The sequence below is a fragment of the Anomaloglossus baeobatrachus genome, chromosome 1 (assembly GCF_048569485.1).
Source record: "Anomaloglossus baeobatrachus isolate aAnoBae1 chromosome 1, aAnoBae1.hap1, whole genome shotgun sequence".
Classification (NCBI taxonomy): Eukaryota; Metazoa; Chordata; class Amphibia; order Anura; family Aromobatidae; genus Anomaloglossus; species Anomaloglossus baeobatrachus.
The window spans coordinates 324519408-324543708 of NC_134353.1; the positions used below are offsets into that span (position 1 = coordinate 324519408).

The window sequence follows — 24301 nt, forward strand, 5'->3', positions numbered from 1 at the left end:
ACTCTTATTGGGTTAAGAGGAGGATCAATTTCCTTCTCCCCATTAAAATGTTCATCCTCCTGTTCTGGGTCGGTGACGTTTTCAGAATCAGATGAGTTCCATACGTCACCATTCCACTCATCTGAGTTCCCCTCTGTCCCTGCGTTGGCTATGGCCACAACTACTTCCTTTCTATTCTCCTTCCCTCTCTTCTTTCTGTATTTGTACTGCTCTATACATACAGCAGACTTGTCTGCATCATGCTGATATCCATCACATTTGTCCACTGACAACTTATTCTGACACTGTGCTGTGACCAATGCAGTCTGGACCTCACACAACTGTGTCTCTAATTCCTGAACTTTTGTTATCATACGTATCTTTTCCTCATGCTGTTTTCTATATGCAGACAACAGGATCCATCCACGCCTACCAACAGCGCCCAATTCTTAACCTTTCTCCACTTTCACTTTCTGCAAGCATTCAACCACATCAACAGGTTCAGCATTTTTCAAACATTTGTCCCATGGTTCACTCAAACCAACACTATGCGACCACTTGGTTGCCAAAATATCATAGGGACTCTGTTCCCAACCTGGAATCTCAATGCATTCACTCACAACCACTTTTTTCTTAAAAAGAGGCATATTTTACGCAATATCACACTAACAAAAATACTCAAAGCCTTCTGCGTATATCCTGTTCACAGCGCCAAATGTTTTGCTAATATTTTTAGCACTAAGGTTCAGATACGGCTTTAAAGAAGGCATATAAGTAATTTTATTATAAAGGTTAATATAAAATACAAACTTAAAGGAAAAGTATGATATTGCGTACACTTTTGTATAATCAACATACAAAGGTTAAGTACAGTTAAATATTCACATCACCAAGGAGTTTTGGACATCATCTGTCTGGAACTACAGTCAGAGAAGCATGACATAGACAGAGGACGCCTGGACATCACTATGGGGAGATAAGGTATGCAACACCAGTGACTATGTAAGGGGAATACATGAAATAGCAGAAACTGCTGTGTGAATACTGACTTGAAAAATCCAATAGCTACATGTAAGAGTGAAAATGTGAAAAATGGAATCTGCATTACTGCCATGAACATATGAATAAAGAGAAATTTAGCTACTGAATTGATCAATGCAATAGAGCCCCAACACTACGCCAAAGTATTTCTCTACGTTGGGGTCCCTAGCTTGTGTGTGTCCTCTCATGCAGTTAAAAAACTTACCGTGTATGGGAAGCTGAGACCCAGGCTATATATGCGTATGATATGGATTGGCAATAGGTGTGTGGGGAGGGTTCACAAACGAAAAAAACTACTAACAATAACAAATAACGTTTGGAACACCATTCTAAGTCTGAACTGGGTGCAAAAACCTAAAAAAACATCACTATGGGGAGATAAGGTATGCAACACCAGTGACTATGTAAGGGGAATACATGAAATAGCAGAAACTGCTGTGTGAATACTGACTTGAAAAATCCAATAGCTACATGTAAGAGTGAAAATGTGAAAAATGGAATCTGCATTACTGCCATATCATACGCATATATAGCCTGGGTCTCAGCTTCCCATACACGGTAAGTTTTTTAACTGCATGAGAGGACACACACAAGCTAGGGACCCCAACGTAGAGAAATACTTTGGCGTAGTGTTGGGGCTCTATTGCATTGATCAATTCAGTAGCTAAATTTCTCTTTATTCATATGTTCATGGCAGTAATGCAGATTCCATTTTTCACATTTTCACTCTTACATGTAGCTATTGGATTTTTCAAGTCAGTATTCACACAGCAGTTTCTGCTATTTCATGTATTCCCCTTACATAGTCACTGGTGTTGCATACCTTATCTCCCCATAGTGATGTTTTTTTAGGTTTTTGCACCCAGTTCAGACTTAAGCTGGTGTCACACTAAACGACAGCGACAACGATGTCGCTGTTACGTCACCATTTTCGGTGACGTAACAGCGACCTTGTAAGTCGCTGTTATGATCGCTGCTTAGCTGTCAAACACAGCAGAAGCAGCGATCATAAGGTCGCTGTGCTACATGTGCAGAGAGCAGGGAGCCGCGCTTAGCGCTGGCTCCTTGCTCTCCTGCAGCACACATCGGGTTAATTAACCCGATGTGTGCTGCATCTACATGTCACAGTTCAGAGAGCAGGGAGCCGCGCTTAGCGCTGGCTCCTTGCTCTCCTGCAGCACACATCGGGTTAATTAACCCGATGTGTGCTGCATCTACATGTCACAGTTCAGAGAGCAGGGAGCCGCGCTTAGCGCTGGCTCCTTGCTCTCCTTGCTACAGTATGCATCGGGTTAATTACCCGATGCATACTGCAGCCACATGTCACAGTGCAGGAGCCGGCGCTGGCAGCAAGAGCGGAGGCTGGTAACCAGCGTAAACATCGGGTAACCAGGGAAAGGTCTTCCCTTGGTTACCCGATGTTTACGCTGGTTACAGCTTACCGCAGCTGCCAGTGCCGGCTCCTGATCGCTTCATTTCGTCGCTCTCTCGCTGTCACACACAGCGATGTGTGTGTCACAGCGGGAGAGTGACGACCAAAAAATGAAGCTGGACATTCAGCAACGACCGGCGACCTCACAGCAGGGGCCAGGTCGTTGCTGGATGTCACACACAGCGACAGCGACGGGACGTCGCTGCAACGTCACAGAAAATGGTGACGTAGCAGCGACGTCGTTGTCGTCGTCGTTATGTGTGACACCAGCTTTAGAATGGTGTTCCAAACGTTATTTGTTATTGCCTGGACATCACTGACCGGACGTCTCACGGTGCAGGAAACACGAGCTTCTGTCTGTGCTATACTTCAGCTGATTTTATAGAGGCTTGAACAATATTACAAGCCTTAAAGTTAATGTGTTGTAGTCTTATTGATCCATGCCCTTTGATGGCCAGTCATTGGGCATAGATGAATCAGAGATACACCACACATCAGACAATGGGGTAATAAACCCACAGACATTCAAATCTCCCAAGAATACACATCAGGTATTTGAGCTAGGTAAATGGATATATTGTCTGTCTCTGTATATAGCAAACACCTAAAACATCAGATTGTTGAACTAAAGTAAATGATAGTTTCAATTTCAATGGATAGCAAACACACAAAACCATCAGATATTTGAGGTAAGTAAATCATAAGGTTTCTGTTACAATGGTATATTGTCTGTCTGTATATTCAAGACAAACACACAGAAACCCTTAAGCATACACAAGATTTTGTAACCATGTACACTTTGTCTGTCTGATTAATCAATATGTTATAGTATAACATAATGTAAAAACTCAAAAATAGCCATTTTTATATTTGCAATACAGTAGTCCTGTATGATGTTACAATCCTGGCAGCCGGAGTCGAAATCCCTAGGCTGTGGATATGGTCTCCAACCGGAACCAGAGTCCCTAGATTGAAGCCATAAGATATCCTGATCCTCTAGTCAGCTCCAAAGAGCTTAGACTGGATCCATCAGCATCCATCAACAACCACCTGGTGGCTTAAAGAAATCCCTTTTATAGCCACAGCCTTCCACTTGGATACACTGCGCTCTCATCGATTGGTTGGACAAGATCGCCTCTCCCATTGGATGAATCTCAAGCTGCATGGACAATGTTCATTTAAATGATGTGCATAGAAAGACTGAAGATATCTACATGAAGTCTGCACGTCACAGGCTCGACAATGGCTACTAAGGTAATCACATTAGCAATACACAACTACAATACAATGGTTACTGGAAAAGTCTGGAGAACAATACGTCTGGCTTTCAGTGGCCAACACAATTACATTGAGACAACAAGAGTCTTGTAAAAACAATGAGGGACTTCTCCCCCGTCTATAGACAATCTATCATGCTGTCTGGATGAATTTTAAGAAACTTTAACCCATGAGAGTCCATGTCATCACATTCCTCCCCCTTCTTAATATTAGCCAGACATGATAGGCTTCCGATCATGCTTCTCCTCTTGTCGGGAAAGCCCATCTGCATTTCCATGGTTCTTGCCCTGTTTATGGGAGATGGAAAAATTGTAAGATTGTAATGCCAGACTCCACCTGAGCAAGCGTCCGTTGTCCCCGGCAGTGCGATTTAGCCAACTTAATGGATTGTGGTCAGTGAGGACTGTGAACTCATTGCCATAGAGGTAGGGCTGCAATTTTTTTAGGGCCCAGACTATGGCCAGGCATTATTTTTCTATGGTGGCGTAAGCCCTCTCTCAGTCCAACAGCTTCCGGGAGAGGTACGCTATCGATGTTCATCACCGTTGTCCCCTACTTGGCTAAGTACAGCTCCTAGTCCTGTGTCCGATGCGTCTGTTTGGACAATGAATCTGCGACGGAAGTCAGGAGCAGTCAAGACTGGGCTTTGGGCTAGCCGCTCTTTCAATTGGAGGAACGCAGTTTCACATTCTGGGGTCCAGATAAGGTTACGGGCATATCTTTTGGTTGTGAGGTCAGTGAGCGGTTTTGCTATGGTACTGTAATTGGGGATAAACCTTCGATAGTAGTTTGCGGTTCCTAGAAACGCACGGACCTGTTTTTGATTGACCGGGCGTGGCCACTGGATAATGGCTTCTACTTTTGCAGGTTCGGGACGAATGCACCCACTTCCCACCCGATGTCCCAGGTATAGCACTTCGGCCATCCCCATTTGGCATTTGTCAGGTCGGATGGTGAGCTGGGCTTTGGCTACGCTCTGCAGCACCTGGGACACATGCTGAAGATGCTCTTCCCAAGTGTCGCTGAAGATAGCGATGTCATCCAAATAGGCCTGGGCATACCCCTGACATCCCTCTAGTAAATGGTCTACCAACCTCTGGAAGGTGGCTGGGGCATTTTTCATCCCAAAAGGCATGCTGGTAAACTCAAAGAGGCCAAAAGGGGTTATGAAGGCCGATTTCTCTTGAGCGTCTTTTGTGAGTGGGATCTGCCAGTATCCCTTGCTCAAATCGAGGGTAGATATAAACCGAGACCCCCCTAACCTATCTAGTAGTTCATCCACCTGGGGCATGGGGTAAGCATCTGTAATCGTGACCTCATTGAGCCTTCTATAGTCCACACAGAAACGAGTACTCTTGTCCTTTTTTGGCACCAACACCACACTGGCAGCCCATGGGCTATGGGAGGGGACTATGACTCCCATATTTAACATGTCATCCACCTCGGCCTTCATCATTGCCAACACAGGAGGGGTCACCCGGTAGGCGGGTTGTCTTAGTGGGGTGGCTGCCCCTGAATTGACATGATGCTGGACCAGGGGGGTTCTACCAGGCTGACTTGTGAACAGGGTTTCATATGTTCCGAGTATGTCTGATATCTGTCGCTTCTGTGATGGACAAAGCTGCTCCCCTAGTGATACATCTTTTACCCCCATTTCCCTTTTGGAGTCCACTAATAGGTCTGGGATCTGGTCCAACTCTGAATCATCTAACTCTAGACAGCAAACTGCTAAATTGGTGACTTCCCGTTCCTCATAAGCTTTTAGCCTGTTGATGTGGTAGGTACGCTCACGAACACCTGCTCGATCCAGGGCCACGGTGTAGTCAGTATTGCCACATATCTTGGTAATGGTGAATGGACCCGCCCACATGGCTTGCAGCTTGTTTTTCCGCACCGGTACTAGTACTAGGACCTTCTGTCCACAGGCAAATTCTCGGGGCCGGGCAGTGCGGTCGTAACATCGTTTTTGCCTTTCCTGAGCCACTTCTAAATTCCCGTGGGCTAACGCCATGAGGTGCCTCATCCTTTCCCTAAACTTTTGAACATAGTCTAGTATGGGAACCTCTTCTGTGGGGAACGTGCCCTCCCAACTCTCTCGTACCAGCTCTAGGGGCCCTCGTACTTTTCGGCCGTACAGCAATTCAAAGGGAGAGAACCCAGTGGAGTCCTGCGGCACCTCCCGGTAAGCAAAAAGGAGCTGCTGCAAGTTTTTCTCCCAGTCCCCCCCCCTCGGACTCCACATATCAGCTAATGAGCTGTTTGAGCGTTTTGTTGAAGCGCTCACACAATCCATTTGTTTCAGGATGGTAGGGGGTTGTGTGCATGGGGCGGACTCCATGTTTTTCCCACAGGGTGTGAATCAGTTCACTTTGGAACTGTGCCCCCTGGTCAGTCAATACTTCCTGTGGAAACCCTACCCGGCTAAAGCTGTCCAGTAGGGCTTGAGCCACGTGCTCTGCATCTATGGAGGTTAAGGCAACGGCTTCTGGGTAACGGGTGGCAAAGTCTACCAGGGTGAGGATGAATCTTTTCCCACTGCGGCTGGGGATGGCTAAGGGGCCTACTATATCAATGGTAACTCTCTGGAACGGTTCTCCTATCAAGGGCATGGGTTGAAGTGGGGCACGGCATGGGGCTCCCCCCATACGCTGACACACTGGGCAAGAGGCTCTGTATTTTTGCACTTCTTGAGTGACCCTTGGCCAGAAAAAACTACGCAGCAGGCGGGCCCGAGTCTTTTTTGTCCCCATGTGCCCAGCCGCAGGAACATCATGAGCTAAACGCAATAGTTGGGGTTGGTATTGCTGGGGTACCACAAGCTGATGTACACGGGTCCAGGGTTTTTCTGGGCAGGATGCGGGCTTCTCCCGATATAAGAGGCCTTTTTCCCATCTATATACCTCCCCCTCATTTCCTCCCCCAGGTTGGGCGGCCGCACTACGTATAAGCTCTAGGGTGGGGTCTGACAGTTGAGCTTCCCTGAACTCCTTACGATCTATCTCCCCCCAATCAATGGCCACAGTTGGGTCTGATGTACTCACATTTGTTGGCTCTGATGAAGAGGTTGAAGATTGAGGAGGAGGGTTCTCCTCTGATGGGCTGGAAGAAAGACCTGCACCAGGATGGTGTTTGGCTTGGCTGTGGGTGATGGCGGTGACAAACTGGCTGGATAGTCCTTGTCCTAGGTCATTTCCCAAAATTACAGGGGTGGGGAGGCCGTCCATGAGCCCCACTTCAACCTCTCCTTGGTCAGTTCCCCAGTCCAACAGCACTCGTGCCAGAGGGATGTTCGAGCGCTGGCCCCCAGCAAGGGTGATGGTCACTTGGCGGCCAGGTAAATGATGTTCTGTGGGAACAATATCTGGGCTGACCAGGGTGATGGAAGATCCCGAGTCTCGAAGTCCCTGAGCCTGTATATCACCGACATTGACTGTCTGGATGTGGGGATGGAGGTTGGCTGGTGTACGGTGTCCGGCCTGCCGTAGGGTGTGGACTGGATAAACCACTTCCTCAGCTATTGGTGTTTCTCGGGAGTAGCATTCCTCAGGTCTCGTTGGTTCATCTTGGCATATGTTGACTGGTAGACGGGCTCCAGGCATGGGGCCCCGGTTTTGCACTCTTTGGCCATGTGTCCAAGGCGCCCACACGTATAACAGCGCCGTGGGTTAGACAAGTCACCCACCCTGTTGGTAAACCTTTGTCTTGTTGGGGCTTCTGTGGGGTAATGAGTTAGTCCAGCACATGAGTCTGGGGGTTGCTTGAATCCATGGTTGAGGGACCTCCTCAGATCGGTGGGCCTATTGGGCCTCCAGCTGGGTCGGTTGGCTGTAAATTCGTCAGCCAATCGCGCTGCTTGCTCTGGGGTGTCGGGCTTCCTGTCAGCTACCCATTCTCGGATTTCCGGGTCCATCTGCTCCAGCAGCTGTTAAAGCACTATCACATCCCAGAGGGCAGCAGCGGAGTTGGCAGCCCGACCATCGAGCCAGTAATTACAGTGTCGTCGGAGTTGACTGCCAAATTCAACGTACGAGACACCCTGGCGAGACATAGTCCGGAACTTAGTACGATGTCTCTCGGGTGTTATGGTAAAAAGGGCCAACAAAGTGTCCTTAAAAATTCCGTAGTCCAAGCAGTCCTGAGGCTCAAGTGATCGGACAGCCTCCTGGGCCCGGACCAGCAAGCTTGTCCACAGGTATTTGGACCACTCATCTGTGGGCACCTGGTGCATACGCATTAGCATCTCAAAGTTTTGCAAGTGTTCATCTATCTCAGTGCTGGAATCATTAAACACTGGCACATCCCTGTAGCGAAGATGACTCCCTTGGTGATGGTCTATCCTGGAGATAGGTGCTGATGGTAAGGAAATTGGAAATCCAAACACAAATTGCAGAACACCAGCCCTCTCTTCCCTTGAAGCTTCAGACCCAATGCAGTAAACAATTCCTTGACTCGGCCTGCTTGGGTTTGGTTTGTTTCAAGACTGTCAATGGATCTAGGATGAGATACAGGGTTTACCTCCTCTGATACCATAACGGCAGTGTCCTCATCATCCTCTGCATCATTCTGGGCATCCCAACAGACTAATTTCCGGATCAAGTCTGACCGAGTGTCAGTGTTCCCGTATTCAATCTTTCGCATCTGGCACAGATCCTGTAGCATCCATTTACTGCTTCGGTCGTATCTCCTCTCTGGTCCTTGTCCCATGGCTGAGCTGGTAGCAAAACACACAAATGTAACAGGCAACAGAGTCTCACCCTTCCGCTGGCTCACCAGGGATTTAGAATGTCCTTGCCTCAGAGGTTCCAGGGCCGCTTACTCTAATCCAGCAGCACCCCGCTTTTGGCGGGCACCCACCGAGAAAGGAATAGCGCCAGATTTAGGAAGCTGGCTGAGGTCTGCAAAGTCTGTTCCAGGTGACTGAACTGTCCCAACCTAAGTGTCCTCCTTAGGTAGTTCTGTATGATGTTACAATCCTGGCAGCCGGAGTCAAAATCCCTAGGCTGTGGATATGGTCTCCAACCGGAACCGGAGTCCCTAGATTGAAGCCATAAGATATCCTGATCCTCTAGTCAGCTCCAAAAAGCTTAGACTGGATCCATCAGCATCCATCAACAACCACCTGGTGGCTTAAATAAATCCCTTTTATAGCCACAGCCTTCCACTTGGATACACTGCGTCCTCATCGATTGGTTGGACAAGATCGCCTCTCCCATTGGATGAATCTCAAGCTGCATGGACAATGTTCATTTAAATGATGTGCATAGAAAGACTGAAGATATCTACATGAAGTCTGCAAGTCACAGACTCGACAATGGCTACTAAGGTAATCACATTAGCAATACACAACTACAATACAATGGTTACTGGAAAAGTCTGGAGAACAATACGTCTGGCTTTCAGTGGCCAACACAATTACATTGAGACATCAAGAGTCTTGTAAAAACAATGAGGGACTTCTCCCCCGTCTATAGACAATCTATCATGCTGTCTGGCTGAATTTTAAGAAACTTTAACCCATGAGAGTCCATGTCGTCACAGTCAGCGGTGCTGGAGCGATGGTGACGGTAAGGCCTGAGGGCCCAGTAGCTGGGTCCTCCCCCGTAGATGGTATGGGCTCCTCTGCCACAGACTGTGGCAGCGGGTCGGTCGGGGCGTTGGCTGCGGACACGGGCAATGAGGCAGATGGCGTGGCGGACGCGAGCAGGCCGGGTCCCCCAGCCGGAATGGCCGGTTCCTGGGGAACACAGGGGCACTTGTCACTGCTTACCCGCTCCTCCGAGATCATCTCCACTTTGCGCGCCCAGACAGCCGCAGCCAGGCCCTTCATCCCCGATGTCCACTTTACCAGCATGAAGTGGGCTTGGGCCTGGATCTTCCGACACATCCTGCCTGTTACGTCATCACCAGAGTCCGCTCCAGCGACTTCTGCTCCGATCGCCAGGCGACGCCGTGTTCCTGCCGTGGATGATGCTGGTGATGGGAGAGGAGTCGATGCCAGCGTCACCGGTGGGCGCAGGCTCCGAACATCCACTGGGCTGGGTTATCTTGGGATCTGCAGTACCACTGGCTGCCTGTGGGTGGCGTGTGTCTTCCAGCTGAAGTTGCCAGCTTTCAGCTACAGCCAATTGGAAGACACCACACCCTTCTTAGTTCCCCTCCTGTCTGCTGACCTCTGCCAGAGATAGTTCTGATTTCCTGGCTCCTGATCCACCCTATTCTGTTTTGTGATTCTTGTGTGCTGACTTCTGCGTGTTTTCTGACTACCCTTCTGCCTGCTGTTTTTGTACCTCGCTGCCCGATCCGGATTTGACCTCTGCTACGTTTTCTGATTACGTCCTTGCCTGCCGATTCTGTCCCTGTTCTGCTATTCCTGGTTTGACCCTGCCTGACGACTACTCTCCTCGGACTGCGGTCTTCCACAGGTAGTGATCTCCAGGGCCCTGTGTAATTCCAAATCCCTGTATAGGGGTTAAAGGGTTTCAGGGTTCTGGGGGTCCTCCTTGGTGAGTGGCTTCCCTCTAGCCTGTCCATTACATCCCATCTGAGTCTGTTGATCCAGGCAGGCGTTACACTGCCGCGTTGGTGTCCAGGAAGGGGTTTCTGCAGAGTCCTGGCGTCCCTGCACTTCACAGCGCTAGTTACATGCCGCTATTCTCGCCCGCTCCCCTTTGGTCTTTTGCCGGCACTTCTTTCTGCGACCTATTAGTTTCGTTTTGTGACTTCCGAGCTCGCTTTCCGGCCGCGTTCCCAGGGGGCGGGGCTTCGGCTTTCGCGCCCTTTTCTCGGGGAAGAAGACGCTGGGCTGTAGTTTTTGTGCCCAAAATGGTGGCAAAATGGCGACTTCTGCGAATTTGGCAACGGATCACCGCTGACTGTCCAATACAAGGCGCACTTCCACAAGGTAAGTGGATGGGTAAGTATCCTGTTCGTGACGCCAAGTTTGAGGGTGTGCCGCCCCGGTGCCAGCAGCCGGCGCTGCTCAGATCCGGGCCTTCAGGGGTGGTGGCTTAAGGGTCTCTGGACCCGGGGGTCTCGCGGACACACCGATTAAATGGGGGGGACGTAGATATACGGGCTAGGCCGTAGTAAGTTCATGACGCCACCCACGGTGTGTGGAGAGGTGGGACACCACCGCTGCTGTTATGGGGCACCTGGGGGAGATGTTGTGCAGCAAGATGTTAACCCTCCGTGGGTAGGGATGGCGGCCCCGGGACCCGGTGGCCAGGGGATGGCGATCGCAGGGGGGTGCTGGTGTACTCACTGTTAGTAAAACACACAAGTCTCTGGTAAACCAAGGTGATGGTGGCCGGTGCCGCGGCCGGTCGCGTTCGGGTCCCCCACCCGGCTGATGGTCTCTATCCTTTTCCTGCACTGCTTTGTGTAAGGTGGACTTTCCTAGTGTGAAACTCAGGAGTCCGCTCCCAGCTGGATGTGGCCTAAGGAGCCGTGCCCGCAGACGCTGGCCCGTGGGATCTATGGGCCCTGGCGGTGACCTCTTATCCCTAATCGGTGGGCTGTTGTCTTCTATGAGGGACTTTGGGTGGGACAGGACCTCTAGTCTTGGCCTCAATCAGTTAATTAACCAGTTCCACTTGGTTCTGGTCCTGGCTTCAGGGTCCGAGTACCTCCCTTTTGTGCTACGGTTTCCGGGTCGGTTCGCCTTGTCGGTACCGGCGGGCTACAACCCTGTCCCGGTCCACCTCGGTTCCACCAAGCCGTCTTCCCGTCTCCTGCTGACTGAGACCACCGTCTGCCTCCTAGCCAGTGGCACCAGGGCTCCTACCCTGGCACCGTTCAACTTGAACTCTCCTGCTGGAGCTACACTTAGCTCCAGCCCACACTCCTCTCCAAACTGAACTTCAGACTGATCTAAACTGAACTCAACTGATCTGCTGCTTTTCCCGCCCCAGGCTGTCTTGACCCCTGGGTGGGCGTGTCCCAACCACCTGGTCACGCCCACTGGTGTGTCTATCTTTCCCTAAGGGGGGGTGACTAGGGTTTCTGGTTGGCTGTATGTTTCCTAGTGAGGAAACGGTGTAGTGCGGGGGCCTAACTGTGACTACCTGGTTTTGCCAGGGTGTCACACATACAATAGAAGTGTTAGCAGGTCTATGGAGTCCATGTCCAATATCAGAAAGAGCTCGTCTCTGCAGACTTCCATCTTCTCCAGAACATCCTGGCATGATACCCTTAAAAATAGGAGAATGATTATAATACTCCTATATAAAAATATCTGCCCTACGCTGTGCCCCTGAATAAATAAATGGTCCCTCACTGTATTCTTTGCACAAAACATGATGCACACGCAGTTCCTCTTATGGTACATGACCTACACAGTGCCCTCTCTACTTTCCATACTGAGCCCACTCTTCACGCTGTCCTCTACACTGTGTCCCCCTTATACTGCTCAGTCTTTATACTGTGCCTCCTCATCACACTCCCCCTCCTTGCTATGGCTTCACACTATCCTCTCATGCTATCCCCTTTCCTTGACAGCTGGACTCCGAGAATAACCGGCTCCCACTACGGGGGCAGAAAAATGCAGCCACAGGCAGGGCTGGCTCTAGGTTTTTGTGGGTCCTGGGTGAAAGAGTCTCAATGGGCCACATCCTCACATAGACACGCACATGCACAAATATGTACACATACAAGCACACATACATATACATATTTAAGGGTGGTATACTGCACTGGAGTGGGGGACATACAGCTCTGGGGTTATACAGCTCTGCAGTGGAAGACAAACAGTTCAGGGGGTATACAGCACTGAAGTGGGGAACAAATAGCTCTGAGGGTATACAGCACTGGAGTGGGGGAAAAATAGCTCTGGGGGTATACAGCACTGGGGTAGGGGGAGATACAGGGAGGTATATAGCAGTGGAGTGGGGGGAACAGACAGTTCTGGTGGGTATACAGCACTGGGGTCAGGGGACAGACAGTTCTGAGGGGTATACAGCACTGGGGTTAGGGGACAGACAGTTCTGGGGGTATACAGCACTGGGGTTGGATGAACAGACCGTTCTGGGGGTATACAGCAATGGGGTGGGGTGAATAGAGAGTTATGGGGGTATACAGCACTGGAGTAGGGTGAATTGAGAGTTCTGGGGGTATATAGCACTGGGGGTGGGGTGAATAGTGAGTTATGGGGGTTTACAGCACTGGGGTGGGATGAATAGAGAGTTCTGGGGGTATATAGCACTGGGCTCAGGGGATAGAAAGTTTTGGTGGTATACAGCACTGGGGTGGGGGGAACAGGACAGCTCGGAGTGAAATTGATGCTTTGGCACATGTCTTCATCTGTGGGTTGAGCCTAGAATGTATGGGCTCCTTCCAGGTTAGTGGGCGTGACCAGCTTCATGACAAATTAAGTCATACCTGGAAGGACCCATATATTCTAGCATCTACCTTTTCTAGTGGACGCAGTGCACACTGCGGGCTAGCTCCGCCCACAGATGAACTTAGGCCCTGCAGACAGCAGAGAGAAGGCTGCGTTCAGGTGTGGATGTAAGAACCATCAGCAAGTGAAGTGCCGCTGCCGCATGAGCGCTATGGGCTCCGGATCTCGGCCCAGGGGCTGCAGCATACATCACCGCCTTTGCTGAAAGGTGCTGACGCCGCCCCTGGCCGCTGGGGAGACTGGGTGTGCTGCATCACTCGGCCCGACAGCGCCCCCCCCCGACACTGCGCCCGGGGCAGATGCCCCGCAAGCCCCCCCACCTAGATACGCCTCTGATACTAGTCACTATGGCACTGTTCCCGACTTTTCTCATTATTACCGATACATCTGTAACTCCAGATCTGTGTGATATTGGGCATGGACTCCATAGACCTACTAATGCGTCTATTGTATGCACCATGATCGTTCACATAGGTATTCAGCACTAGGCACTTTATAACTATGTTTACACTCTAAGCCGGGCTTTGCACGTTGCGACATCGCAAGCCGATGCTGCGATGTCGCACGCGATAGTCCCCGCCCCCGTCGCAGGTACGATATTTTGTGATAGCTGGCGTAGCGAAAATTATCGCTACGCCAGCTTCACATGCACTCACCTGCCCTGCGACTGTCGCTCTGGCCAGCGACCCGCCTCCTTCCTAAGGGGGCGGATTGTGCGGCATCATAGCGACGTCACATGGCAGGCGGCCAATAGCGGCGGAGGGGCGGAGATGAGCAGGATGTAAACATCCCGCCCACCTCCTTCCTTCCGTATAGCCGCCGGCGGCAGGTAAGGAGATGTTCCTCGCTCCTGCGGCTTTACACACAGCGATGTGTGCTGCCGCAGGAACGAGGAACAACTTCGTACCTGTCGCGGCACCGGCATTATGGAAATGTCGGTGAATGCAACTGTTGCGGGCGGGGAGGAGGGTGTCAGCACACCGCGCTCACCCCTTCTGCTCGGGTCCGGCAGCTGCTCCTGGTGGCTCGAGCTGTGGGCCGGATCCCGGGTTCCTCGAGCGACACTCCTCGCCCGTGAGTGAAAGGGGGGTTTGTTGGGTGTGGGGATTGCTATAGTTCGTGACGCCACCCACAGTTGTGGTGATTGCACCACCGCTGCTCAGTATGGGGGTCCCGGGGATGGTGATGCGGAGCAGCCAGGTGTTGTGTTGCCCCTCCGTGGGTAGGGGTTGGTGATCCCGGGGCCCGGCGATGAGATGTAAAGTGTAGGGCCTGGAGGGCGCAGGGACGCGGGGGCGGCGCTGTGCCTTGCGGCACTGTGGTACTCACTCAGCCTGACACACGGACACAGTTTGTACGGTAAACCAACGGCTGGTAGGACGGTCCCACAGACGGCTGCACCTGCACTCCCGGTAGGTGACGGTGATGTCTCTCTTCCTTGCACCTGTGTTGACTGATGGTAGCGGTGGATTCCCTCCGGTTACCCGCTCCCCGGCTGCAATCTGGGCCGGAGGAGCTCTACACTTTGCCCGCAGGCGCTGGCCCTGGGGAAACTGGTGCCCTGGCGGTGGCGGTGTCTCCCCAGTTCAGGTTGGGCTGTTGCCTTCACTCGGGACTTGGTTGTTGGGGGAGCTGCGTCCCCGTCACTGACGGATTTGGCAAATCTGGCGACTCCTAGCCTTGCCGGGGTCCGAGAGGCCCCTGCCCTGGTGCTGACTGTCCTTCGGAACACTGCTCCAGACCACCGGGCACACAGCCAACGGGGTCCTTCCAGGAACTTCCAAACGGTCCCCCTCCAGACAGTCACCGCCGTTGCTGACCTTGCTGTTCTGGCCCTCACAAAGCTGGACCCTTCAGGCTGTCTTTCTCTTCTGTCACTTTACTTGCTTTCCTCCTTTACTACTTTCACTTTCACTTAACTCCTCTACTTAGCTCCTCACTCCTACTCCTCCCTGAGCTATCTCCTGAGCTCATCTCTCTCTATCTGCCTGGTTTCTTCCTGCCTCCAGAGCTGTGAGCTCCTAGGTGGGCGGAGCCAACCGCCTGGCCCACCCCCTGGTGTGCATCATCAGACTCCTGGAGGAAGGCAACAAGGATTTGTAGGTTAGCTGTGATGTGCCTACCTGGAGTGTGGGGTGTGGTGGTGTCGTGACCTGTGTCCCCTGGCTTGCCCAGGGCGACACATTCCCCCTTAGCAAAATGCAGACCGTCCGCGGGCTGCCGTCCTACACCGGTTTTATTTTTTCTGTAAAAGGGGTTAACAGGGTTAAGCAAACATAAATACATTTTTAATCAAAAACTCTTCCCAAGACGGGAGGCACATTTACTTAAACGTTGCAACGGTATATGGTCACGGTTTCCGCTCTCTCCCACCCAAGCAACCTGGCCCTGATGCTGCCCCTAAAACCCAGGCAGCACCCCTTGACCCACAGTCCAGCACAAGTTACCCGAGCGGGATCTGTCCTTCCCCTCCAGAGGGTGGCCACCGGTTCCTTTGGTGGCTGGGCCCCAGCCTGCTCTGCTCAGGGCCCTCCCTCCAACCTGCCTCTCCGGAGACGGTATAGCGGAAACGGTAACGGTAACCAACTTATTTACAAGCCACTTAACGTTTGTGGTGCCCTGCAAGTTCACGGGCTTGTCCATAAGGAGTCCCTTATGCAAAACTTTGAACGGTCCCCACAGGGACAACGGTGCCAGCTCCTGCCGGTTCTAATCACAAACAAATCAGGTGACTTCTTCGGTAATTTCACTTATCATTTCAAACTTTCAAACAACAACTTCACTCTTTTACATTTGCGGACCCCCTTTTACTCATAGAACTGTCTCCCTGTACCTAAGTGGGGGTCTACCTAGGTTGGAACGGGTGGACCTTCGGGGCCCGGTGTCAGTGGTGCTAGACAGTGGGGTAGAGGGAACAATTGGTTCCTCCTCCCTGCTATAGTGTGGGGCAGGCGGAGGTGCAGGGGGGCTGGGTACAGGTTCATCCCTGGGCACTGGCACTGGTTCTGGCTCACGGTTAACCGCTTCCACTACTTCTTCATCCACGGGTTGTGGGAACAGTATCACTGGAAGAATCACCGCGCCGTTCTGTGTAGGCCAGTCTGCTGGGAAGTCACCCATTACAGTGTGGATTACCTCTGCTGCCTTCTCCACTGGTGGAGGAACCGGTACTTCAGCCTCTGCCTTCAGCGCTGGGGGGCATTTTTTTAGATGGTCCCGGGAAACTGTGGCTAGGGTGCCCCCTTGGTTACGACTGATCTGGTAGGTTTTCCCATCTCCCCATTCTGTGGGTTGTATGACATAAGGGACTTGCTCCCACTGATCATCCAGCTTGTGGGCTTTTCTCTTCCGTTTCAGCACCACATCTCCTGGCTGGAAAGGACCTGCGGGCGCCTTCTGATTGAACCGGTGCTCTTGTTGTTCTCGACTTCGACTGAGGTTTTTCTCCACATACTCTTGGATTTGCCGATACTGTGCCCTCCTCCGGCTTTCCCACTCTACCGTTGAAGGGAGCGCTTCTGGGGCCTCCAACCCCATCTCCAGATCCACCGGCAGGCGGCCAGGCCGAGCCCTCATCAGATACGCGGGGGTGCACTTCGTCGAGCTGGACGGGATATTGTTGTACATGTCGACCAAGTCGGGCAACTTTTCCGGCCACATGTTCCGTTCTTCCAGCGGTAGCGTCTTGAGGAGCCCCAGGACCAAGTGGTTCATTTTCTCGCACATGCCGTTGGTTTGGGCGTGGTACGGAGTGGTCCGGATCTTCTTGCAGTCGTACAACTGGCAGAATTCATGAAATACTTCTGCTTCAAAAGCCGGGCTTGGTCAGTCAGCACCTTCTCGGGGTACCCATGGGGCCGGCAAAAATAAGCCTGGAACGCTCGAGCAGCGGTTCGACCAGTCAGGTCCTTAACGGGGACCACCACCATAAATCTTGAGTAGTGGTCTACCATGGTCAACGCGTAGGTGTACCCACTTCGGCTAGGGGTGAGCTTGACATGGTCTAGGGCGACCAGCTCCAGCGGCTGATGGGTGACTATGGGATGTAACGGTGCCTTCTGGCTAGTTTCGTCCTTTCTTCTCAGCGTACAAGGACCACACTCTCGGCACCAGGCTTCCACCGATTCACGCATCCCACTCCAATAGAACCGCTCCCTCAACAGCATCTCCAGCTTCTTCCACCCGAAGTGGCCAGCACCATCATGGTATGCCTGCAGGACAGTAGCGACATCAGCTTGAGGAACAATTACCTGGCATATTTTCTCATGGGTCTTCGGGTTGATCAGCTCACGGCACAGCCTCCCTTGGTGTAGGTAAAGCCGTTTCCGTTCTTTCCACAAGCGTTGGGCTTCGGCTGGAGCGGCAGGGTCTATTCCCATAGCGCCTTGTTCCACCAGAGTCTTGACAAGGCGAACAGCCGGCGCTTGGTCCTGAGCTTCCTGCCACTCTTGACTGGGCCGCGGGTCCAGATCCACCCTTTGCTGGCATACTTGTACCCTCCCAGTAGGCAGCTGGTGAAACGCAGGCAACTCGATCTCCTCGAGGTCGTCATCCTCGCCCCCCTCTTCTGACAAATGGGGCATCCGGGAGAGTGCATCAGCATTTATGTTGACACGACCAGCTCGATACTTTATGGTGAAATCATAGTTGGCTAGCCGGGCTACCCACCGCTGCTCCAGCGCGCCCAACTTGGCCGTGTTCAGGTGAGTCAGCGGATTGTTGTCCGTAAACGCGGTGAATTTGGCTGCTGCCAAGTAGTGGCGGAACCGCTCCGTGATAGCCCACACCAACGCCAATAGCTCAAGCTTGAAGGAGCTATAGTTCTCAGGGTTCCTTTCGGTCGGCCGGAGTTTTCGGTTGGCGTAGGCAATCACCTTCTCCTTCCCATCCTGCACCTGGGATAGGACCGCTCCTAGCCCCACGTTACTGGCATCCGTGTGGAGGATGAACGGGCGCCCATAATCAGGGTACGCCAGGACCTCTTCTCCGGTCAAGGCCGCTTTCAACTGGCAAAAGGACTCCTCATGCTTGTCCTCCCACGACAGTGGGGTTCCAATGGGTCTACCACCTTTGGTCTGTCCCACGAGGAGATCTTGCATGGGGGCAGCCATCTTCGTGTACCCCTTTATAAAGCGCCGATAGTACCCCACCAGACCCAAAAACTGCCTTACTTCCCTCACGGTAGTTGGTCTCGGCCAGCTCTGGATGGCGGTGATCTTCTCAGGGTCGGGGGCGACACCATCCGCACTCACCACATGCCCTAGATACTGCACCCTGGGTTTCAGCAGGTGGCATTTTGAGGGTTTTAACTTCATCCCGTACTTGGCAAGGGACGCGAACACCTCGGCCAGGTGCTCCAGATGGGCTTCATACGTCTGGGAATAAACAATCACATCATCCAAATACAGCAGGACGGTCTCGAAGTTTAAATGTCCCAGACAGCACTCCATCAACCGTTGGAAGGTCCCGGGGGCATTGCACAGCCCAAACGGCATGCTATTGAATTCGCAGAGCCCCATCGGGGTGATGAAGGCGGTCTTCTCCCGGTCCTCTGGGGCCACGGCCACTTGCCAGTATCCGCTGGTGAGGTCAAGGGTCGAGAAGTAGTTTGCAGTTCTCAGTGCAGCCAAAGACTCTTCAATACGAGGTAATGGATAGGCATCTTTATGGGTTATCTGGTTGATCTTCCGGTAGTCCACACACATCCGCATGGTACCATCCTTCTTCTTAACCAGTACCAACGGAGCGGCCCAGGGACTACAGCTGTCCCGAATGACCCCAGCCTCCTTCATATTCCTCAACATATCTTTGGCACACTGGTAATGTGCAGGGGGAATAGGTCTGTACCTCTCTTTGATAGGGGGATGTTCACCTGTGGGAATATGGTGTTGAACCCCCTTGATCCGCCCAAAGTCTAGGGGGTGCTTACTGAAAACCTGTTCGTACTCCTGCACCACCCTGTGTACCCCTGCCCTGTGATGTGTAGGGGTATCATCAGTGCCTACATGTAGCTGTTGGTGCCACTCCTTTGTGTCCCCCTGGGGTGGGGGAGTGTTGATGGTAGGTGGGAGTGTGGATGGACTGGCTTCATGGATAGTGTGAGGGTCCAGGGTAAGCAGCTTGGCAATGGTGGCATACCGGGGAAGCCTGACTTCTTCCTCCCCACAGTTCAACACTCTCACAGGCACTCTCCCTTTCTTCACATCCACCACCCCTCGAGCGGCCATTACAGTGGGCCAGTGCTCGGAAGGCATGGGCTCCAACATCGCAGGGTAGTCACGCCCCTGAGGCCCTACTGCTGCCCTACACCAAATCATCATCTCACTCCTAGGGGGCACAGTCAATGGAGCAACATCCATCACTCTCACTCCACCAATCTCCCCTCCGGTTGAGCTTACATGCTGGCGGTACATCAGGGCGCGGATCTCCCGCTGCACAGCCCTCTGCCGGCTCCCCGCCGCTGTGGCGGCTAGCTGTTGCAATAGGTTCAACACATCAACCATGCAGTGTTCCATCACATTGGTTCCCAGCACTATTTTCGGGTTATGATCACTGGGTTCATTCATGATCACAATCATACCCTGGTGTTGCAGTTCAGCTTGCCCCACTGTCATAGCCACTTGTTTATACCCCACCTGGGTCAATGGAAGTCCATTAGCAGCAATCAAATTTATACTATTGTCTGGAGGCGCCAGCTCGTCTGTGGCCCAATACTGCCGATACAACGTGTACGGTATGGTAGTTACCTGTGATCCAGTGTCCAAGAGAGCCATCACTGGTATGCCGTCCACAGCCACGGGGATGATAGGGCGGGCCCCGACATATCGGTCTCGCCAGTCCGGGGGGCCACGGTGTTCTACTCCTGAGGATTGGCCCGGGGCCCCAGGGGTTGCTCGTTTAACGGGCACTGTCGGTAATAATGGCCCGGCTTACGGCACTTGTAGCAGATTGGGGGTCTGCTCCGCGGGTTGTTAGCGCTTCTCCGCTGCATCCAGGGAACATCTTCGGGACTGTCAGCAAGCTGTATCTGCGTTGGAGGCTGAGATCTGGTCAGAGGTTGTAGCGCAGCAAGGATCTTGGCAAGGTCTCCGTCCAGGCGACGGACCTGGGCTGCCAGTTCTTCCACTGTGCTGCTCGGGGCTGCAGGTATTAAGGAGGTTGGTTTGGCTGGGGCCGCCACAACGGGAGCTGTCTCGACGGGCCACGGGACGGGTTCCAGGACTTCAGGAGCTGGGGGCTGTAGTGCCTTGATAGCCCGCTCCTTTAACACAGCAAAGTCCACATCAGGGTGTTCCAGGGCCCACAGCCGGAGTTGTTTTCGATCCTCAGGGGACCTCATCCCCTGCGCAAATTGCTCCACTAACATCTTGTTGCTATCCGCCTCATTAATAGAGTTCACCCGCTTCAGCGTGCGGAGGGCGGTCTGCAGACGTAGAGCATAGTCCCGAATGCTATCCCCAGCTCGTTGCCGGCACTGGTAAAGCTGCATCCTCAGCTCAGCTTCAGTCCGGGTCTCGAAGGCAGTCTGTAGCTTCTCGAAGATGGTGGCTACAGAGAGCCGGTCCCCCTCGGCCCAGGTCTCCGCTTCCTGCTCCGCCACACCGGTTAACTGGCCTAGCACTATCGCTGCACGTTGCTTATCAGTCAGGGGGTACAGCTCTAGCAACGGGTTAAGCTTTTTCCGGAAGGCCTGTAGGGCATCCGGTTTCCCGTCGTACCGCGGTAGCCAGGCAGCTCCAGGCGCATAGGGCAAGGAAAACGGCATGACCTGAGCGAGCGCGGGGGCCGCGGCACCTCCCGCCAGTACGGCCGGGACCTGGGCAGGCCCATTCCCATCCGCGGGTGCCGCTGCGGCTGCGACCACCGCTCCTCCAGCGGCTCCGTCGGACGCAGACATCTTGTTTCCGTCCTCCTTCGCTCTTTCCGGCCCCTCCTCTCTCGGGGCGGGGTTCTGGCCTTTGCGCCTCTACTGCTCGAGAAGACGCTCGAGCGGGAACTTTTCGCGCCAAAGATGGCGGCTTCTGAAATTTTTCTGCCGGATGCCTCCGGCGGTAACAAGGCGCACCTCTACCTGACGGCAGAGCGGTAAGATCCTGTTCGTGACGCCAAATTGTCGCGGGCAGGGAGGAGGGTGTCAGCACACCGCGCTCACCCCTTCTGCTCAGGTCCGGCAGCTGCTCCTGGTGGCTCGAGCTGTGGGCCGGATCCCGGGTTCCTCGAGCGACACTCCTCGCCCGTGAGTGAAAGGGGGGTTTGTTGGGTGTGGGGATTGCTATAGTTCGTGACGCCACCCACGGTTGTGGTGATTGCACCACCGCTGCTCAGTATGGGGGTCCCGGGGATGGTGATGCGAAGCAGCCAGGTGTTTTGTTGCCCCTCCGTGGGTAGGGGTTGGTGATCCCGGGGCCCGGCAATGAGATGTAAAGTGTAGGGCCTGGAGGGCGCAGGGACGCGGGGGCGGCGCTGTGCCTTGCGGCACTGTGGTACTCACTCAGCCTGACACACGGACACAGTTTGTACGGTAAACCAACGGCTGGTAGGACGGTCCCACAGACGGCTGCACCTGCACTCCCGGTAGGTGACGGTGATGTCTCTCTTCCTTGCACCTGTGTTGACTGATGGTAGCGGTGGATTCCCTCCGGTTACCCGCTCCCCGGCTGCAATCTGGGCCGGAGGAGCTCTACACTTTGCCCGCAGGCGCTGGCCCTGGGGAAACTGGTGCCCTGGCGGTGGCGGTGTCTCCCCAGTTCAGGTTGGGCTGTTGCCTTCACTCGGGACTTGGTTGTTGGGGGAGCTGCGTCCCCGTCACTGACGGATTTGGCAAATCTGGCGACTCCTAGCCTTGCCGGGGTCCGAGAGGCCCCTGCCCTGGTGCTGACTGTCCTTCGGAACACTGCTCCAGACCACCGGGCACACAGCCAACGGGGTCCTTCCAGGAACTTCCAAACGGTCCCCCTCCAGACAGTCACCGCCGTTGCTGACCTTGCTGTTCTGGCCCTCACAAAGCTGGACCCTTCAGGCTGTCTTTCTCTTCTGTCACTTTACTTGCTTTCCTCCTTTACTACTTTCACTTTCACTTAACTCCTCTACTTAGCTCCTCACTCCTACTCCTCCCTGAGCTATCTCCTGAGCTCATCTCTCTCTATCTGCCTGGTTTCTTCCTGCCTCCAGAGCTGTGAGCTCCTAGGTGGGCGGAGCCAACCGCCTGGCCCACCCCCTGGTGTGCATCATCAGACTCCTGGAGGAAGGCAACAAGGATTTGTAGGTTAGCTGTGATGTGCCTACCTGGAGTGTGGGGTGTGGTGGTGTCGTGACCTATGTCCCCTGGCTTGCCCAGGGCGACACACAACGATGATACGATAACGACGTTTTTGCGCTCGTTCATCGTATCATCTAGCATTTACACAGTACGATGTCGAAAGTGACGCCGGATGTGCGTCACTTTCGATTTGACCCCACCGACATCGCACGTGCGATGTCGCAACATGCAAAGCCGCCCTAAGGGTAAGAACGCACTTTGCTTTTTACCTGCTTTTTACCTGCTTTTCTGCTGCTTTTTCAACTGCAGCGTTTAATGCCAATATGGATGTGTTCTGCTTTTCAAGCAAAGTCTATGGGAATTTGGTTTTCTAAAATGTCAATTGTTTTTGCCATTTGGGTTTTGCACTGCAAAGCTGAGTTTTTGCTCTAATTTCTGCCACAAAAAGGCTGCAGTTTGAACTGCATAGTGCGGTTTAGAAAACCAAATTCCCATAGACTATGCTTGAAAAGCAGAACACATCCATTTTGGCATTAAACGCCGCAGTTGAAGAAGCAGCAAAAAAGCAGGTAAAAAGCAAAGTGCGTTCTTACCCTTAGGCTGGACTCACACGAACGTATGAAATAACGGTCCTATTCTCATTTCTCACTTGTCATCCATGTGCTGTTGGTGTACTGTCAGTTTGCAATCCGTTTTTTTCCTCAGCAGCTGTTACTTATTTACAGTCATGTACAAGAGCATTTACAGTGTTCTGTGATACATGATAGGATTGTATTTAGAAAAACGGATGTCAGTCGTATGGTCCGTGTGCCGTCCGTGTGACATCCGTTTTTTCCTCGCACCCATTGACTTGTATTGGCGAGTCTTGGACGTATTCTGAATCAAATCGCAGCATGCTGCTACTTTTCTCGCATCCAGAATCTGGATGCGAGAAAAGCTGACCATCTGCTTTTCCTCATTCACTAGCATTTTCTCGCATTGCACTCGTCCGATTTTCACGCTCGTGTGGGCGTTCCCTTACACTGATACCTTGCTTGCTATCTACACTCTCTCTCTATATATATATATATATATAAATATATATACACACACACACACACACTCACAGTATATATACTGTATATCTCTTGGTACCTCCGTGTGCTTGCTACGTCTTTATTACTTGCATCCAGTTTTAGTCACGTGTTGCTTTTATTGGTAAATTAATAAAGTTGTATTGTTTGTATTCTGTTTTTCTTTTCTTTTGTTTGTTCTGTTGACATGGAGCTTCTAAATCACCGGCAGGAGCGGTCGAACTGCAAAGTAGTTGGCAACTACCTGCCTGATAGTTTTTAAGCCCATAGTAAAAAAAAAAAAAAAAAGCCCTGGATAACCCCTTTAAGTAACTGTGAACCCATTGATCTACTTATCTTATACTTATCCTGAGCTACAGCCTCTATTGTGGCAAATGCCTGAACCCACCATTCTGGAGGCTTTAAAGCGTTATCGGTGTTTTAATTTTTTTTTTCATCTTGTCCAAAACGGTACTTTGAGTAATTGGCTTTAAAATCTAATTTCATCAGCTGTAAAAAAAAAAACTTCTTTCATCGTATTTTTGGTACCAGCTGTTTAGCTGAAAGTTTTAAATTAGAAATGTAACCAATAATCGTACTTTTTCCATAGGTTCAGCGAATGAGTCGTCAACCATCAAGCACACTTACTACAAAGGTTCTTTTAGGATCCTAAATTTGAACTTTACAGACCAGTATCTTCACATTAGCAGCCTTGCATTCCAGACTATGGCTGCTCAGATTGAAGAATTTGTAAGTCATTTTGATATACAATATTGCTATTTGACATTCTATTACAAAATGGACATAATTGTGTCTATATGTGGACCTTCATCTATTTTCCTTGTTAACCCCTTCCTGACACT

At 52.1% G+C, this 24301-nt stretch overlaps 1 protein-coding gene across 1 annotated transcript in view; it reads left to right on the top strand.

The window, feature by feature from the left end:
- LOC142299118 (transmembrane protease serine 11D-like) overlaps window positions 1–24301 on the top strand; it is a 165354-nt gene that overhangs the window by 73491 nt on the left and 67562 nt on the right. The window contains exon 4 of the mRNA XM_075341811.1: window positions 24049–24188. Within this exon, the coding sequence (XP_075197926.1) occupies window positions 24049–24188 (140 nt within the window). The remainder of the gene's footprint in view (window positions 1–24048; window positions 24189–24301) is intronic.